The 21,842-nt window shown below is 37.9% G+C and overlaps 1 protein-coding gene and 1 pseudogene across 1 annotated transcript in view; both read left to right on the top strand.

Moving 5' to 3' along the window:
* SLC35F5 (solute carrier family 35 member F5) overlaps positions 1 to 7,041 on the top strand; it is a 37,862-nt gene extending 30,821 nt beyond the window's left edge. Inside the window, exons 14-16 of the mRNA XM_068967665.1 lie at positions 2,713 to 2,867; positions 3,404 to 3,490; positions 6,270 to 7,041. Coding sequence (XP_068823766.1) covers positions 2,713 to 2,867; positions 3,404 to 3,479 — 231 coding nt within the window. The 3' untranslated portion in view covers positions 3,480 to 3,490; positions 6,270 to 7,041. The remainder of the gene's footprint in view (positions 1 to 2,712; positions 2,868 to 3,403; positions 3,491 to 6,269) is intronic.
* Positions 7,042 to 19,273: 12,232 nt separating this feature from the next.
* Positions 19,274 to 19,825, top strand: LOC138076857 (chromobox protein homolog 3 pseudogene; annotated as a pseudogene).
* Positions 19,826 to 21,842: the final 2,017 nt, after the last annotated feature.

The raw sequence follows: 21,842 nt of genomic DNA, 5'->3' as shown, positions 1-21,842 counted from the left end.
AAATGATACTTATCAAAGGATTTTGGTAGCTGCTGTGTAAATGAACTTTACCATACTGATATTTTGAAAAATCAGCTTTTTTGCAGATTTGAAAAATAAAAATTGAAGGTTAATTTTATTTTTGAATTTTTAAGAAGACCTGTAATAGCGAATTTAATTTTAGTAAACGATACTGTAATTTGTTCAAATATTTTAAGATGGAGGCAAAACAGAAGGGAAAATATATGTATATATATTTGATTAGAAAAACACACCGACAGTCATTTCTTGATTGCACATCAGGCATTTAGTTAAATGAGTAGGCTGGGCCTTTGGTGGGAATTGAAGGCAGAAGATACATTCTGGAAAAAGTAGCAGGGTGTGTCCCAGAGCTGCAATAGGAACAAGGTGGGAGTAGCTTACTTTCTTAGTTTTTTTTTTATTCTAATAGTCAAGCGTATTTATATATATCAATAGTTTCTGCAATTTTTGCATTCATTAACTTTATTTATTGTGCTTAAGATACATCTTTTTTTAACTTAATTGATATTTGGTATAATAGGAAGCATTCCTGATTGCATCCAGACTTATATTCAGATATATTCAGAAATTAGACTTTTTTTGTTTACTTGGGCAGTTTTCATTGTTAATAAATGTCTTCATTTTTAAAAAAAAAATTTGTCCTCATAGCATGCTGGAAATCAAATTAGAAGTGTTTTATTATTTGGCAACATAAAAAGAATTGCATTATTAAAAGTGAACTTTGCCTGTAAAAGTCATCTAGAGTTTTACCTACCTTTATGAAGTTTGTTTTTTTCAGTAGCATTTTTTTAGTTGAATAGTCATGATATCATTCTGTCAACTATATTTGTGTTTTTAATTCTCATTACTACTACTACTACTACTAAGTCGCTTCAGTCGTGTCCGACTCTGTGCGACCCCATAGATGGCAGCCCACCAGGCTCCGCTGTCCCTGGGATTCTCCAGGCAAGAATACTGGAGTGGGTTGCCATTTCCTTCTCCAGTGCATGAAAGTGAAAAGTCAAAGTGAAGTCGCTCAGTCGTCTCCGACTCTTAGCGACCCATGGACTGTAGCCCACCAGGCTCCTCCGTCTGGGATTTTCCAGGCAAGAGTACAGGAGTGGGGTGCCATTGCCTTCTCCATAACTCTTATTGGTAATAAGTTTTTTTATGCTGTTTTTTTTCTATTCTTGGGTCATTTAAATTCATCATGTTTTTTCTAGATTATTAAATATCTTGCAAATATTCCAAGAATGTTATACCAATAGTTTGATAACAGTGTGAAGACTTTTTAGTACTGACCGCTGGGTGTTCTTAGGCTGACTCAGCCTGTGTATATGTACCGTATGAGAAGAATGTGCATGCTGAAATTTATCAATGGTTTTCCTTGTGTTGTGCATTATGAAAGTGAAAGTGAAAGTGAAGTCGCTCAGTTGTGTCCAACTCTTTGCGACCCCATGGACTGTAGCCTACCAGGCTCCTCCATCCATGGGATTCTCCAGGCAAGAATACTGGAGTGGGTTGCCATTTCCTTCTCCAGGGGATCTTCTCAATCCAGGGATCGAACCCTAGTCTCCCACATTGCAGGCAAACGCTTTAACCTCTCAGTCACCAGGGAAGCCCCTATGCATTATGAGTCCTTCATAAATAAATAATTATTTTCACAAAACTCCTTTACTCTGACTAAAGCTAATATGAAATGGAATAGTATATGTTTCCCACAAGAGGGAGTCTTGCCTTTGATTCTAAACCTCATTTCTTTAATACTTAGAAAGGGTAAGCAGTTTTTCTTCCCTATTTTAAAGTTAGGAGTTACTGTTTTCATCATTATTTTGAAAGCAAACTACCAGTGTGTTGCAGCTGAGTCTCAATAGTTAACCAGTGTGGATTTTTTGGCAATTGTTTTTGATCCTAAGTTGAATCTAGGTGGTAAAGGAAATAATTTTTTTTTTTTTTGGTAACTTTATGGGATCTCATTATTTCTAATTTTCTTGATGACCCAGGTAAAATGATGGTTTGGAGGGTCAGGATTAGCAATCAGAGCTCCTCACCACTGAGGCTTTGCCTGTCTCCTGTGGCTCACATTTCCTAGTAAAAATATTTCTCTTTATAGTCTTTATTTTACTTAGTCATGATTTCCTTTGGAATCTTTTTCTTTTCAAGTTATATTTCATTAGTAAATTGTTTGCCAAAGTTTAACTTAAAAGAGTTTCATCTGTTTTCAGTACTGTCATAAGAAAAGACCCATAACATAACACAACATCACAGCTATAGCATAACTTAGTTTTTTATAAATGGGAATTTTTAAAAAAAAGACTTCAGAAACTAGAGGGGAAGAATCAACTTGAGAATAGTCAGTAATCAGTAAAGAACAAATGGGCAGTGTGATGTGTAAGACAGGTGCTTAAAAATTCACAATTCTATTTCTGATGTATTCTGCCTAATAACTGAAAAGCACGGTTTCCTGCCTTTCCTTTAGGATATTTTCTAAGTAAGAAGTATTTTTGTTGGTAATTGAAGCAAGTGATTAGTATAAGTAAATCCTTGTATTTAATAATAACATTCTCAATATATTGTCAGTGCTTAGTATTATTTTCTTGGTGTTTTATTTGTCCAAGTTATCACAAATATAAAAGTTGTGTTTAAGGGAAAATTGTCTTAATGATAATTGTGGGTATTTTTTTTTTCTTTTGTCCTATCTCTTATTTTTAGGTGCAGTTTTCTTGGTTATTTTTTGCAGGCGCTATCCCTGTATTTTTTTCATTTTTTATTGCAACTCTCCTGTGCCATTACAATAATTGGGATCCTGTGATGGTGGGAATCAGAAGAATTTTTGCCTTTATATGCAGAAAACATCGAATTCAGAAGTAGGTTCAGTTCCAGTATAAATTTTTCAAATTTTTGCTAAGTATGGAAATCATACCATGCTGACCTAGCTTTTAGAGAGTCTGTGAAGAATTTTTAAAAGATTATAATATATGTACAATGCCAGATAAAAGAATTTGTTCAGATCTATGGGTGATAGGATAGTTTCTTCAAAACTGCTGTTTTTTAAAAAATGTTTTAATTCACAGGTGAAATCAAAGTGCTTACAGTTTTTCTGTAACAAATTTAAATGTAGAAAAAATTTATTGATGTGAACAAAATTCATAATAAAATATGGTAACATTGCCTCATTTTCTTTTTCATTTTTTTTTAAGAGAGAAAGCATTTTATATTCTCTAAAACATTACATTACAGAATGTAAAGAACTTCTTACATTCTATAAAGAACTTGGGACAGTTTGTTGAGCAGTCTTGCTCTAGTCTTAGGTCTGACCTCAGGCATTGGCCAGTGGAACAGATCATTTGTAAAAGTTCCTTTCAGGTCTAAAGCTTTCCTAACTATTGTCTTTTTTTTTAAGGGCTCCAGAAGACAGTGAACAGTGTGAGAGTCTCATTCCTATGCATGGTGTTTCTCAGGAGGATGGAGCTAGTTAGCTATAGTCCAGGTTTGTATGTTAGTGGACATTAGTATTGAATAAGCTCCTTATTCTTTTAAAAATTTTATTTATTTTTATTTTTGGCTGTGCTGGGTCTTCGTTGCTGTGCGGGCTTTTCTTTAGTTGTGAGTGGGGGCTACTTGGTTGCAGTACACAGGATTCTCATCACAGTGGTTTCTCTTGGTGCACGACACAGGCTCTAGAGCACATAGGCTTCAGTAGTTGCAGCATCTGGGCTTATTAGTTTCACCACCTGAGCTCTAGAGCACAGTCTCAATAGTTGTGGCACACAGGCTTAGTTGCTCACAGCATGTGGGATCTTCCCAGATAAGGAACCGAACTTGTGTCCCCTGCATTGACAGGCAGATTCTTTACCACTGAACCACTAGGGAAGCCCAGGTTCTTATTCTTGTATTGCTCAAATACAGAATCAATTTCCTATAATTAATTTTTTTGAGAGTTGATACAGCTTAGAGGCTGAGAAAGTCCGACTCTAGAGTCAAACTTTCTGGGATCCAATTCCAGCTTCTGTGTGTACTAGCTGTGTGACCTTATGCAAGGTTCGTGACCTCATTGTGCCTTAGTTTTCTTCTCTGTGAAGTGGTGTTGCAGAAGAACCTCTCTCACAAAGTTGTTAGAAGTATTAAATACTTGGTAAGTTTAAAACAGGAAATATGGTACCTGACCCAAATAAGTGATTCCCAAGTATATCCAGTCCTTTCTCTATGCATGTGTGTGTTTACTATAACTGGCACGATACATCCAACATATCCTGATTCTCTGACTATGCTTTTCACTTAACAGTATTTCGAGAACATTTTTTTTTTAATTTTAAGAAATAGTATCTTTTATATTTCTTACATGACAGAAAGAGTTTTGTTGTGTTTTGGCTGCTGGGTCTTCATTGTTATGTGTGGGCTTTCTCTAGTAGCCTCAAGTCGGGGCTACTCTCTAGTTGCGATGCATGGGCTTCTTGTTGTGGTGGCTTCTCTTGTTATGGAGCACAGAACTCTCGGGCCTGTGGGTTTAGTAGTTGTGACACATGGGCTTAGTTGTTCTATGGTGTGTGGGATCTTTTGAGACCAGGGATCAAACCTGTGTCCCTTGCATTGGCAGGCGGATTCCTAACCACTGGACCACCAGGGAACCCCTGATTGGTCCCTTTTTCTTCTAGTTTTTACTCTTAGGATGGCTATGCATGCAATAGTGTGAAAAGTTAGAGTTCTACAAGACTTCTTGTTCAGTGTAGCTGTCTCCTGCCCTGCTTATACTGCTCTCAATTTTTTTTCCCACCCTGAGGAGTCCCTTTAAACTGCTCATTGATTCTTTCTGTATTTTCCTCTCCATCTAAGTACATGCTTATACTTCTATTTCTTGATTTTTCAGTTTCAGGCATCTTCAGTTGATTTTCCCACCATGGCAGTATAAGATAGGTTACTTTCAGCTTCCCCCTCCTCTGCTCCCACTCCACTTGCCTGCCTTCCAACCCTATATCCTTCCTTCCTCCTCATCATCCAGGATAGTTACCGTGTGGTTTGGATAGATGTGTTATCAGTGTTTACCAAGTTATGACCATATAAATGTTATTTTTCCTGAACTATGTAGGATTGTGCCTGGCATTTAACCAGTCCAAGACCCTTTCTTCCTACCGTTTTTGGAGAATTAACCTCAGATCTTCTCCTGGGATAGAGAAGAGGCACTTGACTAGCTGTGAAAAGTGAGGGGAGGGCATCTGAGTATCTAATTGCCTTTTTCTATAAACTTTGTACCAATTTTAGTACGTTTTTAGTTGTACATTTTTTTAGTTTTTTAGTTGTACATTTTTAGTCTGCCTATTTTTGGTTGTTTCTTTACCTCTCCCTACAGAGATACCTGATTGTATTTCTTCATTCTAACTAAGAATTAGCTGCTATATTCTTGTCTCTGTTCTTTGTCCATGTGGTTTAAACCTTAAAAAAAAATCCCTTTATTGTCTTTCTCCTGAGGTTTTGGAGACAGTAGAACTAAATATGTATTTTGCCATATTTAAATTTTTTAAAAACTGCAAATAGTTATTTAAAGCTTGTTTAGAAAATATTTTATTTATTTATTTCACTATGTTGGGTCTTAGTTGCTACACATGGAATCTATCACTGAGACATGTGTGCTTCTCTCTAGATATGGTGCATGGGCTCTAGAGTGCACAGGCTGTCTAGTTGCAGGGCACAGGCTTAGTTGCCCCACAGCATGTGGGATCTTAGTTCCTTGACCACGAATTGAACCTGCATCCCCTACATTGGAAGGTGGATTCTTAACCACTGAACCATCAGGGAAGTCCCTCTTTAAATCTTTTTAATGCTTTTTTTTATGCATTTTCCCTCCCTGGTATGCTATGCATCATTTTCATATTCACATTCTTACCGACTCTCAGCCAGAAATTTTTGGAACTGAGAGTGGGATAAAGGGAAGATAGTGAAGACTAAAGAAGATAGACTACAATAGAGTAGAATAAGGTAGGCTGGGTTAGGCAGGAGTCTTTATCTCCACAGGGATAACGGTAGGATGTATTATGAATAAAACTATTATTTTATGATCTTAAAATAGCCATTAGATGTCAGTCAACATGTAGAACTCACTTACATCAGTTCTTAGTACTCATCTGAAGTTCTAGTATCCAGTTATTAAGTATATAAACTGTGTTTGATATATATTTCAATGTTAACATAATTTGCTTTTTAAAACATAAATTAGAAAATTAAAGCTGACAGTTGTAATCTAATGATGATTATGTGTTTGTTTTTATTTTTAGCTTGATGATGGAGTAGTATACAGCGAAGAGACAATCTCTGGCAAGTTTTTGTAGAAAAATGTTTCAGTGCCTAGTCTGAAAAATAACAGTTTCAGTTCTTTGGAACTCTAAAACATATTTTCCTCATATCTTTTGTCTTCATTTTCATAATGAAGTACTTTGCTATGTAGCTGTGTACATACCACTACAGTTATAGGAAGTTTCGGTCTACAGTCCATCTAAAGGACCAACCTGCCTTATACATCTCAAGGAATTCAACTGATGAAATAATTTGAACTAATCAAAGGATAAAATTTTAATGTTCTGCAAACTTTATTTTCACTTATTATTTGTTAAATGCTGGACTATATTAGGAAAATGTTTTCAGAAATCAAGTATATAGATCAGTGTTTCCTACAGGTAAAATGCTAAAATAAGCTGCCTATAATAGGTACGAATTATATTTTTGAGTTTTGTAGAATATTACAAATTAACAAAACAAAAAATGTTTAATTTATGCAACAAATATGTTCAAACAAATATGGTAGGACTTTAAAAAGAATCAATGTTTGACAGAAGATCTGTTTCATTTACACTGCATATACTGTATTATCCTTTCATAGCATTAGGTGCCTTGTACTTTAAATCTGTGACAAACCATGGTGAATTTTTAAAGGGGAAGTATTACTGTAAAATGAAGAATTATGTATTTCTAAAGGCTGTAATGCTGTAAATTTAATTGATAAAGCTCTGCTTATTTAGAGTTTTGAAGAAATATCCTCTCTTCAATTAAACATTTTCATAATGGAATGATATAAATTGAAGTGATAAAGTATTATTAAAATAAAATGTTTATATATATGTGTGTGTGTGTGTATTAGAGATCTACCAATTGGTTTCTGATTTTTTCATATATAAATACATGAAATTGTTCTAGAACTGGATGCCTCTTTTAAAAATAATTTTAGTTTTCCTAAATTTTTATGGTTAAAAAGCAAAGAAGGGAGGCAAGAAGAAATTCTACTTTAAAAATTACAGTTGAACTTTTCCTCTACCAAGATTAAATTAAATATAAAATACTTCTGATTTAACTCTTAGACTTACATCCTTATTGGGCAGCTGCTCCTGGACTTTACTCACTGTAGACCTCAGAGGATGAATGTATGTCCCAGGATCCATTCAGTCTTTTGATTAATCAGAACCCATTTCCTTCTCAAGTTTTGTGAGACTAGTTCATTTCTCTTTAAAACTTCTTAAGAATTGAATTATGATTCAATTCAAAGAATTATCATTTTTAAGAATTCCCTTTGTAATGGTTAGCTTCAGTTTTTCTTATTCACAATCTTAAAATTGCTTTGGTGTCACTATAAGTCTAAAGTGAAGTTTAGCTTGTCCTGAGAACTTTTAGATTACATTAATTTAAAAGATTGTTTCTTGCTAACATTAAATTTTTAAAAGAAAGTCTATTTTTTTATTGGTGCCACCAATAAATCTTATGCTGAAAATCATAATTGATTTTGTTAGCTTGACACAGGTTAAAGGCATGTAAAAAATGTGGACCTCTAAGAAATTTTATCCTGGAAAGAACTACTGAAATAACATTTCAGTTACTCAAAGACTAAGTTTTGTTGAAATTTATTGTCGGTATACCTCTCTACTTTCTATTTTTGCTGCTTTGACAGTTTGCCAGTGCCTCTTGGCAATTATAGGATGAAATAGTTGAAACAGTGATGGTGAAATTAAAACTTTAAATTATCCTCTAATTATGGTAGGAAAAGAAGTTGAAGTCAAAAGTTTTTAGTTGTCCATGTGCTCTGTGTTCATATGCCATACAGATCATGTGTTGTCACTCAGGATTCCAGAAATAGTAAGCCTTGTTAACATATTGGAAAAATCTTGAGGAAGTCTTCTTCCACTTGGCTATTATGCTTTTTACCAATGAACAGCCTCTTTAGAAGGAAGCAGTATTATTGTTTACCTGAAAGTATGAATTACTACTGCTTTGCAGTATTATCTTCTCTCCTGGTTATATCTATCTTAATGATTTTTATATTTGAATACTGTAACCATGGCAGATGAGCAGTTGAAGACTTCCTGCATCTCTGTAGTTGAGGGTTCATCTTCTCAAGAAATAGTTATGGTAGATTACTTCCATGCTGTGATTACCTAGAAATCTAGGTATCAGGGCTCTGTCACAGTGTGACAGCAGTCACATTGTGGACCTTTGGAAATATTGGGAGAGGCTACATTGAAATATTTGCTAATGTCCTTCATCTCTGTTGGAACAGTGTTGGCCTGTGATTATATTTTTCTGAATCCAAAGACACAAATAGAGATTTCTAATACCTTGTTTCAGTCTTCTACTTTTCGTCCCATACATAATTTAAATCCCATTATTGTATAATGTTTCAAATTATGACCTTGATGAAAGGGAGTCTGCTGTTTTGTCAGACTTTCTGTTAAATGAACATCAGAATCTCTACTAAAAACCGAAAAATGAGGCAGCCTTAAAAGCTTAGGTGAACACTTTTGAAACTTAAAAAAGCCATTAAGGGGTACATAGTTCAGTTCATTTCAGTTGCTCAGTTGTGTCCAACTCTTTGCGACCCCATGAATCACAGCACACCAGGCCTCCCTATCCATCACACTCCCAGAGTTCACTCAGACTCAAATCCATCGAGTCAGTGATGCCATCCAGCCATCTCATCCTCTGTCGTCCCCTTCTCCTCCTGCCCCCAATCCCTCTCAGCATCAGAGTCTTTTCCAATGAGTCAACTCTTCACATGAGGTGGCCAAAGTACTGGAGTTTCAGCCTCAGCATCATACCTTCCAAAGAAATCCCAGGGCTGATCTCCTTCAGAATGGACTGGTTGGACCTCCTTGCGGTCCAAGGGACTCTCAAGAGTCTTCTCCAACACCACAGTTCAAAAGCATCAATTCTTCAGTGCTCAGCCTTCTTCACAGTCCCAACTCTCACATCCATACATGACTACTGGAAAAACCATAGCCTTGACTAGATGGACCTTAGTCAGCAAAGTAATGTCTCTGCTTTTGAATATGCTCTCTAGGTTGGTCATAACTTTTCTTCCAAAGAGTAAGCGTCTTTTAATTTCATGGCTGCAGTCACCATCTGCATTGATTTTAGAGCCCCGCAAAATAAAGTCTGACACTGTTTCCACTGTTTCCCCATCTATTTCCCATGAAGTGATGGGACCAGATGCCATGATCTTCGTTTTCTGAATGTGGAGCTTTAAGCCAACTTTTTCACTCTCCTCTTTCACTTTCATCAAGAGGCTTTTTAGTTCCTCTTCACTTTCTGCCATAAGGGTGGTGTCATCTGCATTTCTGAGATTATTCATTCCAGTCCCAAAGAAAGGCAATGCCAAAGAATGCTCAAACTACCGCACAATTGCACTCATCTCACATGCTAGTAAAGTAATGCTCAAAATTCTCCAAGCCAGGCTTCAGCAATACGAGAACCATGAACTTCCTGATGTTCAAGCTGGTTTTAGAAAAGGCAGAGGAACCAGAGATCAAATTGCCAACATCTGCTGGATCATGGAAAAAGCAAGAGAGTTCCAGAAAAACATCTATTTCTGCTTTATTGACTATGCCAAAGCCTTTGACTGTTTGGATCACAATAAACTGTGGAAAATTTTGAAAGAGATGGGAATACCAGACCACCTGACCTGCCTCTGGAGAATCCTGTATGCAGGTCAGGAAGCAACAGTTAGAACTGGACATGGAACCACAGACTGGTTCCAAATAGGAAAAGGAGTATGTCAAGGCTGTATATTGTCACCCTGCTTATTTAACTTCTATGCAGAGTACATCATGAGAAACGCTGGACTGGAAGAAACACAAGGGGTGCATAAGACACCTATAATTATTCCTGTAAATAAATTTTGATTTTTTTAATAGTTTTTTTATTGACTCCTATCAGCATGATTAACCCCTTAAACTGATTTTTCCACTGGCAGGGAATGAATAAAATTCATTGCTTCTCTAGAAGTGAGCTCACAAGGTAAAATGAATGTTCTCAGAGTTATACAGTCATATTTCAAGAAGAATGGTAATGCTGCTTTATAGTCAATCGTGCAGAGCCAATTTGGGGTTGCAAGGTATGACTTCTATGGAATCCAAGGTGTTTTGTCAGGCACTTAGGTCAGATCTATAACACTAATTCTCAGTGTGCTGGTTGAAGAAGAAAAATGTCCTTACAGAAGGATAAAGTAGGAATTAATTTTAACATATATTTCCCAGAATCATATTAGCAAATAAGTGAAATGTTATTTTTATATCAAGCAATTCTAGTTGTTGTAATCCTGCATCATTTCTGCCTACTTTCTTTTTGAAATAGTTATTGCTAAATAATAATAGAAGAAGAGAAAAAAAAACCTAAGAAATCACTGTTACCTGTGACATCTGCAGATTTAACTTATATGGCTAACGTAATTGTGTGCTGACTTTTCTTCAGTAGTGACGAGGCATACATGCAGAATTTGAAGGTAGGGTTCTACTTTAGTATGTCATGTACCAAAGAATCCATTTAGATAAATTGAGGTACTTTTTTTACATAGACTCGCAATGTTTAGGCCCACGTCATTTCTTTTTTTATACTATTAGTTTCATTCATCTGTGGAAAAACTAATAAGTATTTCATAGTTCATACTCTATATGTACTCTATAGGAAATTTCCTTTTAAATATTGGGAACCTTTAAAAAACTGGAGATAGAAAAACGGTTCATTATAAAGTTGAACCAAACAATGACCACTGAGGATTTATTGTTAAAGTAACATGAAACTTTTTTCTTTTGGCCATCAGGCACTGAGATTACATGATAATTTAAATCTCTTTCAATTTTAACTCATTTTAGTGATTACCTTATTTTCATTGTGATTTCTTTGTTTTCTAAGAAAAAATTGTGCTTTATGTATCTTAGAAACTAAGCATCTTTTAATGTCATTGCATTTATAAAACAATTTTCCTATAAAATTTCCTATATGAACTATACATGTTAGAATGACAGCTAATAAAATCATTGACATATATTTAAGGGAAAATTGCATATGAAAAGAAATCAGTATTCTCTGGTTAGGCATATTTGCCAAAATGCTAAAATGAAATGGCAAAATCTCCAATGAGAACATTATGAATTTTTGTAACATAAATGATTTTATTTTTCATATGGGGGTTTGGAGTAGAGAAGTACTCAGATGATGACACGATTTCCTTCATGATACTAATATTTTAAAGGTGGAAAAGAAAACCCTCCAAATTGAAACTTTGCACAAGGTAATTCACTAAATTCCTACTTGGTTTTCCTATACCTAGTTTTAATTATGGCAAGTAATAATAAAGTCAGGCACTGGTATTTGTTAACTTCAGTGGATCTTTGTAAGACAGGCAGAGATTTTTGTTTCAAGAATCTTATTTATTTTGGATATAAGGTGAAAACAGCCTCAGAATCTTACTGCCAGTATTTGTTTATTCAGAATAGCTCTCAATTTTCTTTTTTTCTCAACAAAAATATTCAGTGTCAATCAGTTAGATCATGTAACATCCAAAGCAAAATTTTGTGGAAGGCTATCTGTGTCATGATATTCTGGTATAAAGGGTAATACACTAAGTTCTTTTGCCCTCTGCAGTAGTTTAGTGTAAAATTGTATGTATTTTAATATACGTGTTCCAAGTAGAGTTTTTGAGAGACAACGTACTAAAAGAGCAGTGGCTCTAAAACTTGAGGATTTCACCAGCATCTCTTGCAGGGCTTGCTGGTCCCCACTCCACAGTTTCTGATTGAGAAGTGTTAGAGAAGTCCTGGGAATTTGCATGCCTAACAGTTTCCAGGTAATTCTCCTGCTGCAGGTCCTAGGAATCATTTGTGAATCATTACCCAGAGGAAACAGTCTTGTTCTGATGGGTGGGGCCATGCTCAGTAAATCTTTAATACAATTTTCTGTCTCCCATGGATGGGGCTGTGTTCCTTCCCTGTTGTTTGACCTGAACCAATGAAGTAATGAAGTAATGAAGATAATGGCAACCTGCTTCAAACAGAGTATTAAAAATTTACTGAGCATGGTCTCTTCTGCCAAGAGAATGCACTGGTCATAGCAAACACCCTCTTCCAACAACATAAGAAAAGACTCTACACTTGGACATCACTAGATGGTCAATAACAAAATCAGATGGATTATATCCCTTGCAGCCAAAGATGGAGAAGCTCTATAGAGTCAGCAAAAACAGGAAGGAGCTGACTGTGGCTCAGATCATGAAATCCTTATTGCCAAATTCAGACTTAAATTGAAGAAAGTAGGGAAAACCACTAGACCATTCAGGTATGACCTCAAGCTGAAATCAAGATTGCCGGGAGAAATGTCAATAAACTCAGATATGCAGATGACACCACCCGTATGGCAGAAGGTGAAGAGGAACTAAAAAGCATCTTGATGAAAGTGAAAGAGGAGAGTGAAAAAGTTGGCTTAAAGCTCCACATTCAGAAAACGAAGATCATGGCATCTGGTCCCATCACTTCATGGGAAATAGATGGGGAAACAGTGGAAACAGTGTCAGACTTTAATTTTGGGGGCTCCAAAATCACTGCAGATGGTGACTGCAGCTATGAAATTAAAAGACACTTACTCCTTGGAAGAAAAGTTATGACCAACCTAGAGAGCATATTCAAAAGCACAGGCATTACTTTGCCAACAAAAGTCTGTTTAGTCAAGGCTATGGTTTCTCCAGTGGTCATGTATGGATGTGAGAGTTGGACTGTGAAGAAAGCTGAGCGCCGAAGAATTGATGCTTTTGAACTGTGGTGTTGAAGAAGACTCTTGAGAGTCCCTTGGACTGCAAGGAGATCCAACCAGTCCATTCTAAAGGAGATTGGTCCTGGGTGTTCTTTGGAAGGAATGATGTGCTGAAGCTGAAACTCCAATACTTTGGCCACCTCATGCGAAGAGGTGACTCATTGAAAAAGACTCTGATGCTGGGAGGGATTGGGGGCAGGAGGAGAAGGGGATGACAGAGGATGAGATGGCTGGATGGCATCACTGACTCAATGACATGAGTTTGAGTGAACTCCGGGAGTTGGTGATGGACAAGGAGGCCTGGCATGCTGCACTTCATGGGATCGCAAAGAGTAGGACATGACTGAGTGAACTGAACTGAACATTTACACAGTGGAAGTGAGAAATAGATTTAAGGGACTAGATCTGATAAACAGAGTGCCTGAAGAACTATGAGGAGAGGTTCTTGACATTGTACAGAAGACAGGGATCAAGACCATCCCCAAGAAAAAGAAACGCGAAAAGGCAAAATGGTTGTCTGAGGAGGCCTCTCAAATAGCTGTGAAAAGAAGAGAAGGCAAAAGCAAAGGAGAAAAGGAAAGATATACCCATTTGAATGCAGAGTTCCAAAGAATAGCAAGGAGAGATAAGAAAGCCTTCCTCAGTGATCAGTGCAAAGAAATAGAGGGAAACAATAGAATGGGAAAAACTAGAGATCTCTTAAAGAAATTAGATTTACCAAGGGAACATTTCATGCAAAGATGGGCTCAATAAAGGACAGAAATGGTATGGACCTACCATTTGGTCCAGAAGTCATTAAGAAGATGTGGCAAGAATACACAGAAGAGCTATCCAAAAAAGATCTTCATGACCCAGATAAGCACGTAGGTGTGATCACTCACCTAGAGCCAGACATCCTGAAATGTGAAGTCAAGTGGGCCTTAGGAGGCATCATTAGGAACAAAGCTAGTGAATGTGATGAAATTCCAGTTGAGCCATTTCAAATCCTAAAAGATGATGCTATTAAAGTGCTGCACTCAGTATTCCAGCAAATTTGGAAAATTCAGCAGTGGCCACAGGACTGGAAAAGGTCAGTTTTCATTGCAATCCCTAAGAAAGACAATGCCAAAGAATGCTTAAACTACTGTACAATTGCACTCATCTCACACACTAGCAAAGTAATGCTCAAAATTCTCCAAGCCAGGCTTCAACACTATGTGAACCGTGAACTTCCAGATGTTCAAGCTGGTTTTAGAAAAGGCAGAGGAACCAGAGATCAAATTGCCAACATCTGCTGGATCATAGAAAAAGCAAGAGAGTTCTAGAATAAAACATCTATTTCTGCTTTATTGACTATGCCAAAGCCTTTGACTGTGTGGATCACAAAAAAACTGTGGAAAATTCTGAAAGAGATGGGAATACCAGACCACCTGACCTGCCTCTTGAGAAATCTGTATGCAGGTCAGGAAGCAACAGTTAGAACTGGACATGAAACAACAGCCTGATTCTAAATAGGAAAAGGAGCACACCAAGGCTGTATATTGTCACCATGCTTATTTAACTTACATGCAGAGTACATCATGAGACATGCTGGGCTGGAAGAAGCACAAGCTGGAATCAAGATTGCTGGGAGAAATATCAATAACCTCAGATAGGCAGATAACACCACCCTTATGGCAGAAAATGAGGAAGAGCTAAAGAACCTCTTGATGAAAGTGAAAGCAGAGACTGAAAAAGTTTGCTTAAAGCTCAACATTGAGAAAACTAAGATCATGGCATCTGGTCCCATCACATCATGGGAAATAGATGGGGAGACAGTGAAAACAGTGTCAGACTTTATTTTTGTGGGCTCCAAAATCACTGCAGATGGTGACTGCAGCAATGAAATAAAAAGACACTTACTCCTTGGAAGAAAAGTTATGACCAACCTAGACAGCATATTAAAAAGAGAGACATTACTTTACCAACAAAGGTCTATTTAGTCAAGGCTGTGGTTTTTCCAGTAGTCATGTTAGATGAGAAATTTGGACTATAAAGAAAGTTGAGCACCGAAGAATTGAAGCCTTTTAACTGTGGTGTTGGAGACAACTCTTGAGAGTCCCTTGGATGGCAAGGACATCCAACCAGTCCATCCTAAAGGAAATCAGTGCTGAATGTTCATGGAAGGACTGATGTTGAAGCTGAAACTCAATACTTTGCTCACTTGATGCTAAGAACTGAGTCATTTGAAAAGACCCTGATGCTAGGAAAGATTGAAGGCAGGAGGAGAAGGGAATGACAGAGGATGAGATAGTTGGATGGCATCACCAACTCAATTGACATGAGTCTGAGTAAACTCCAGGAGTTGGTGATGGACAGGGAGGCCTGGCGTGCTGTAGTCCATGGGGTCACAAAGAGCTGGACACGAATAAGTGATTGAAGTGAACTGAACTGAGCTTTGCCAAGGACCCAGAGATCCCTCAGAGACTGAGACATAATTGTGTTTGAGTGTCTCCTATGGAGGTATGGGTCAGTGGTGGTCTGCTTCAGGGGAAGGGGGTCTGGGTGCAGTAGACCAGTGTGTAGCATAAGCCCTCTTGGAGGACGTTGTCATTAATTCCACCATAGAGCTGCCAGAATGTACACAGGACTGGGGAAACAGACTCTTGGTGGTTATAAACAAAACATTGTGTGCACCAGGACCCAGGAGAAAGGAGCAGTGACCCCACAAGAGACTGACCCTGACTTGCCCAGGAGTGTCCAGGAGTCTCTGGCAGAGTGTGGGTTGGCAGTGGCCTGGTGCAATATTAGGGGCACTGAATGCAGCAGTGCCTGTATGGTGCCTTTTAAAGAAGGTCACAATTATCTTTATTACCTCCCCCATACTTTGGCCCCAGGTAAATAACAGGGAAGGAACACAGCACCACCCATCAACAGAAAATTAGACTCAAGATTTACTGGACATGGCCCCGCCCATCAGAACAAGACCAAGTTTCCCCATCAGAAACCTTCCATAAGCTTCTTATCCTTCTCCATCAGAGGGCCGACAAACTGATAACCACAATCACAGAAAACTAACCAATCTGCTCACATGGACCACAGCCTTGTCCAATTCAATGAAACTATGAGCCATGCCATGTAGGCCCACCCAAGACAGACGGGTCATGGCGGAGAGTTCTGATAAAATATGTTCCACTGGAGAAGGGAATGGCAAATGACCAGTTTTTTCGCCTGAGAGCCCCATGAACAGTATGAAACGGCAAAAAGATAGGACACTGAAAGATGAACTCCCCAGGTCGGTAGGTACCCAATATGCTACTGGAGATCAGTGGAGAAATAACCAGAAATAATGAAGAGATGGAGCCAAAGCAAAAACAATACAAAAAAAAAAAAAAACAGTTGTGAATGTGACTGGTGATGGAAGTAAAGTCTGATGCTGTAAAGAGCAATGTAGCATAGGAATCTGGAATGTTAGGTCCATGAATCAAGGCAAATTGGAAATGGTCAAACAGGAAATGGCAAGAGTGAACATCGACATGCTAGGAATCAGCAAACTAAAATGGACTGGAATGGGTGAATTTAACTCAGATGAACATTATATCTACTACTGTGGGGAGGAATCCCTTAGAAGAAATAGAGTAGCCCTCATAGTAAACAAAAGAGTCCAAAATGCAGTACTTGGATGCAATCTCAAAAATTACAGAATGATCTTTGCTAGTTTCCAAGGCAAACCATTCAGTATCACAGTAATCCAAGTCTATGCCCTGACCAGTAATGCTGAAGAAGCTGAAGTTGAATGGTTCTATGAAGACCTACAAAGCTTTCTAGAACTAACACCCAAAAAAGATGTCCTTTTCATTATAGTGGACTGGGATGCAAAACTAGGAAGACAAGAAATACCTGGAGTAACAGGAAAATTTGGCCTTGGAGTACAGCATGAAGCAGGGCAAAGGCTAATAGAGTTTTTCCAAGAGAATTCACTGGTTATAGCAGACACCCTCTTCCAACAACGCAAGAAAAGACCCTACTACACATGGACATCACCAGATGGTCAATACCAAAATCAGATGAATTATACTCTTTGCAGCCAAAGATGGAGAAGCTCTATACAGTCAGCAAAAACAAGACCTGGAGCTGACTGTGGCTCAAATCATGAACTCCTTATTGCCAAATTCAGACTTAAATTGAAGAAAGTACAGAAAGACTTAAACTGAAGAAAGCTAGACCATTCAGGTATGACCTAAATCACAGTGGAAGTGACAAATAGATTCAGGGGATTAGATCTGATAGAGTGCCTGGAGAACTATGGGCAGAGGTTTGTGACATAGTACAGGAGGCAGCAATCAAGACCATCCCCAAGAAAAAGAAATGCAAAAAGGCAAATTGGTTGTCTGAGGAGGGCTTAGAAATAGCTGAGAAAAGAAGAGAAGTGAAAGGGAAAGGTAAAAAGGAAAGATACACCCATTTGAATGCAGAGTTCCAAAGAATATCAAGGAGAGATAAGAAAGCCTTCCTCAGTGATCATTGCAAAGAAATAGAGGAAAACAATGGAATGGGAAAGACTAGATATCTCTTCAAGAAAATTAGAGATACCAAGGGAACAGTTCTTGCAAAAATGGGCACAATTTATTGTGGGCAGAAATGGTATGGACCTAAGAGAAGCAGAAGACATTAAGAAGAGGTGACAAGAATACACAAAAGAATTATACAAAAGTTCTTCGTGTATAAAAGAACTCCAAGACCCACATAACCACAATGGTGTGATCACTCACCTAGAGCCAGATATCCTGGAATGTGAAGTCAAGTGAACCTTCGGAAGCATCACTATGAACAAAGCTAGTGGAAGTGATGAAATTCCAGTTGAGCTATTTCAAACCCTAAAAGATGATGCTGTGAAAGCACTGCACTCAGTATTCCAGCAAATTTGGAAAACTCAGCAGTGGCCACAGGACTGGAAAAGGTCAGTTTTCATTGCAATCCCTAAGAAAGGCAATGCCAAAGAATGCTTAAACTACTGTACAATTGCACTCATCTCACACACTAGCAAAGTAATGCTTAAAATTCTCCAAGCCAGGCTTCAACACTATGTGAACCATGAACTACCAGATGTTCAAGCTGGATTTAGAAAAGTCAGAGGAACCAGAGATCAAATTGCCAAAATCCACTGGATCATGGAAAAAGCAAGAGAATTCCAGAAAAACATCTACTTCTGCTTTATTGACTATGTCAAAGCCTTTGACTGTGTGGATCACAAAAAAACTGTGGAAAATTCTGAAAGAGATGGGAATACCAGACCACCTAACCTGCCTGTTGAGAAATCTGTTTGCAGGTCAGGAAGCAACAGTTAGAACTGGACATGGAACAACAGACTGGTTCCAAATAGAAAAAGTAGTACGTCAAGGCTGTATATTGTCACCCTGCTTATTTAACTTATATGCAGAGTACATCATGAGACATGCTGGGCTGGAAGAAGCACAAGCTGGAATCAAGATTGCCAGGAGAAATATCAATAACCTCAGATATGCAGATGACACCACCGTTATGGCAGAAAGTAAAGAGGAACTAAAAAGCCTCTTAATGAAAGTGAAAGAGGAGAGTGAAAAAGTTGGCTTAAAGCTCCACATTCAGAAAACGAAGATCATGGCATCCGGTCCCATCACTTCATGGGAAATAGATGGGGAAACAGTGGAAACAGTGAGAGACTTTATTTTTGTGGGCTCCAAAATCACTGCAGATGGTGAGTGCAGCCATGAAATTAAAAGACACTTACTCCTTGGAAGGAAAGTTATGACCAACCTAGATAGCATATTCAAAAACAGAGATATTACTTTGCCATCAAAGGTCTGTCTAGACAAGGCTATGGTTTTTCCAGTGGTCATGCATGGATGTAAGAGTTGGACTGTTAAGAAAGCTGAGCGCTGAAGAATTGATGCTTTTGAGCTGTGGTGTTGGAGAAGACCCTTGAGAGTCCCTACCACTCTTATGGCTGCAAAATCACTGCAGAATGTAACTACAGCCATGCAATTAAAAGACACTTGCCCCTTAGAAGAAAAGCTATGACCAATCCAGATAGCATATTAAAAAGCAGAGACACTCGCCCTATCCTGGCGGTGGCCCGAAGCACAGCACTGCTCCCCAGCCCCCCACCCCCTTGTATGTGACTGGAGCTTGAGGCACAGGGCTGGAGACATCGCGGACCAGGAACCTGAGCAGCTCAGAGGCAGTGAATAATAGCTCTTCAAGTCTGCAATAAAAAATGGCCTCCAATATAACTACACTGCAAAAAATGGGAAAGAAGCAAAATGGAAAGAGTAAAAAAGTTGAAGAGGCAGAACCTGAATAATTTGTAGTAGAAAAAGTACTGGACTGCCATGTAGTGAATGGGAAGGTGGAGTATTTCCTGAAGTGGGAGGGATTTACAGATGCAGAGAGTACTTCGGAACCTGAAGAAAATTTAGATTGTCCAGAGTTAATTGAAGCATTTCTTAATTCTCAAAAAGCTGGTAAAGAAAAAGATGGAACAGAAAGAAAATCTTTGTCTGACAGTGAATATGATGATAGCAAATCAAAGAAGAGAAGAGATGCTGCTGACAAACCGAGAGGTTTTGCCAGAGGTCTTGATCCAGAACCAACAATTGGTGCCACAGACAGCAATGGAGAATTAATGTTCCTCATGAAATGGAAAGATTCCAATGAGGCGGACTTGGTACTGGCAAAAGAGGCAAATATGAAGTGTCCTCAAATTGTAATTGCTCTTCATGAAGAGAGACTAACTTGGCATTCTTGTCTGGAAGATGAGCCTCAATAATTGTTTGCATTGCCTTATATATATATATTTATATATATATATTTATATATATATAAAATGTAGGTCTTGGTTTTTTGATTTATTAGTGTGAAGAAATAACTACATTCTAATGAAAATCAGGTTTGATATGTTTGTTTTGAAGTAGTAATGGGGAAGTTAACACTGGGTTTTTTGTTTTTGGTTTTTTTTTTCCACCTGTAGCACTGGTTACTTTGAACGAATAAAAGCTTTCTGTAGTTGCCTCCTTTAGTAGGAAAGAATTTGATACCATGGTGTATTATTTCCTAAGCATTAGAGAACAGTTTTTCTAAATGTTGGAGGAAATCTCCATAGTCATTACTCAATCAGAATTTAGAATTTGCATTTTTCAATGGCACCCCACTCCAGTACTCTTGCCTGGGAAATCCCATGGATGGAGGAGCCTGGTAGGCTGCAGTCCATGGGGTCACTAAGAGTCGGACACGACTGAGCGACTTCAATTTCACATTTCACTTTCACTTTCCACTTTCACTTTCACTTTTCACTTTTCACTTTCATGCATTGGAGAAGGAAATGGCAACCCACTCCAGTGTTCTTGCCTGGAGAATCCCAGGGACAGGGAAGCCTGGTGGGCTGCTGTCTATGGGGTCGCACAGAGTATGATACGACTGATGCGACTTAGCAGCAGCAGCATATATGCCTGAGGACCATTCTAAGTTTTTTATATGTGAATACATAAAAGACATATGTAAATGGCTTGGGAGTTAATTTTTTGTTGTGGTTTTTGTTTTTGTAAATATATTTAAACAACAGCCTTTCATAACCATGGATAAGCCCATGTTCTGGAATTATGTCATTTTGAGCAATATAAGAAGTAACTTCAACTTAGATTGAAAATTTGTCTTAACCTTTCAAATTAAATAATTTTTTAATTAATTAGACAAATTAAGGAGTTTAAATTGGGTAATTTTTTTAAAGCATCCCTATCAGAATCTGCATCCATATCTGCATGTAAATGCAGTTTTATATGCAGAAACCCTGGAAGGAAAATTTTTATCACTATCAACAACCTTCCCAACCAAATGAAAAAAGTAGAAAAATTCTGGTATGTTTTAATATAGCAAAGCAAAACTTAGTTAAATGGACACTTGATGGTTCATTTTGGTGAACCAAGTTTTACAAGAAATTGAAGTCTCTGTGCTATATTTAGGAAAGGTTGTGATACATGGGGTGTCTCAGATTTGTTCACAGAAACCTAATCAGATAGTTTTAAAATATTGGCAGTTTACAATCTACAGGAATAAATGAGTGAACAAACTTTTCTAATCTACGCTTGACCTACATGTTTTTTCAGACTTGACTCCAATCCATTCCTTACATGAAGGCTCAATTTTCTCAGTATTTTGGGTTACTAGTTCAGCAGAAGCCAAGAAAAACAATAACTTTGTAGTAATCAGAATGTTATTCAACTGTATATTGTTTGCTGCTAAGTCACTTCAGTCGTGTCCGACTCTGTGCAACCCTGCAGAGAGCAGCCCACCAGCTTCCCCATCCCTGGGATTTTCCAGGCAAGAGTACTGGAGTGGGGTGCCATCGCCCTCTCCAGTATGTTGTTTACTTTATTGTAAATACTGGTGAATGGTGCTCAATAAATAGTTTTATATTCCTTAAAAAAAAAAGGCAGGGACATTACTTTTCCAACAAAGGTCCATCTAGTCAAGGCTATGGTTTTTCCAATAGTCATGTATGGATGTGAGAGTTGGACTATAAAGAAATCTGAGCTCAAAATAATTGATGCATTTGAACTGTGGTGTTTGTGAAGACTCTTAAGAGTCCCTTGGACTGCAAGGAGATCCCACCAGTCCACCCTAAAGAAAATCGTCCTGAATATTCATCGGAAGGACTGACGCTGAAGCTGAAACTCCAATACTTGGCCCACCTGATATGAAGAACTGATTCACTGGAAAAGACCATGATGCTGGGAAAGACTGAAGGCAGGAGAAGAAGGGGACAACAGAGGATGAGATGGTTTGATGGA

This window comes from Capricornis sumatraensis, chromosome 3, assembly GCF_032405125.1.
Source record: "Capricornis sumatraensis isolate serow.1 chromosome 3, serow.2, whole genome shotgun sequence".
In the NCBI taxonomy this organism is placed as follows: Eukaryota; Metazoa; Chordata; class Mammalia; order Artiodactyla; family Bovidae; genus Capricornis; species Capricornis sumatraensis.
Note: the sequence above shows the minus strand (reverse complement) of the source record. Positions and strands in the feature narration are given on the sequence as shown.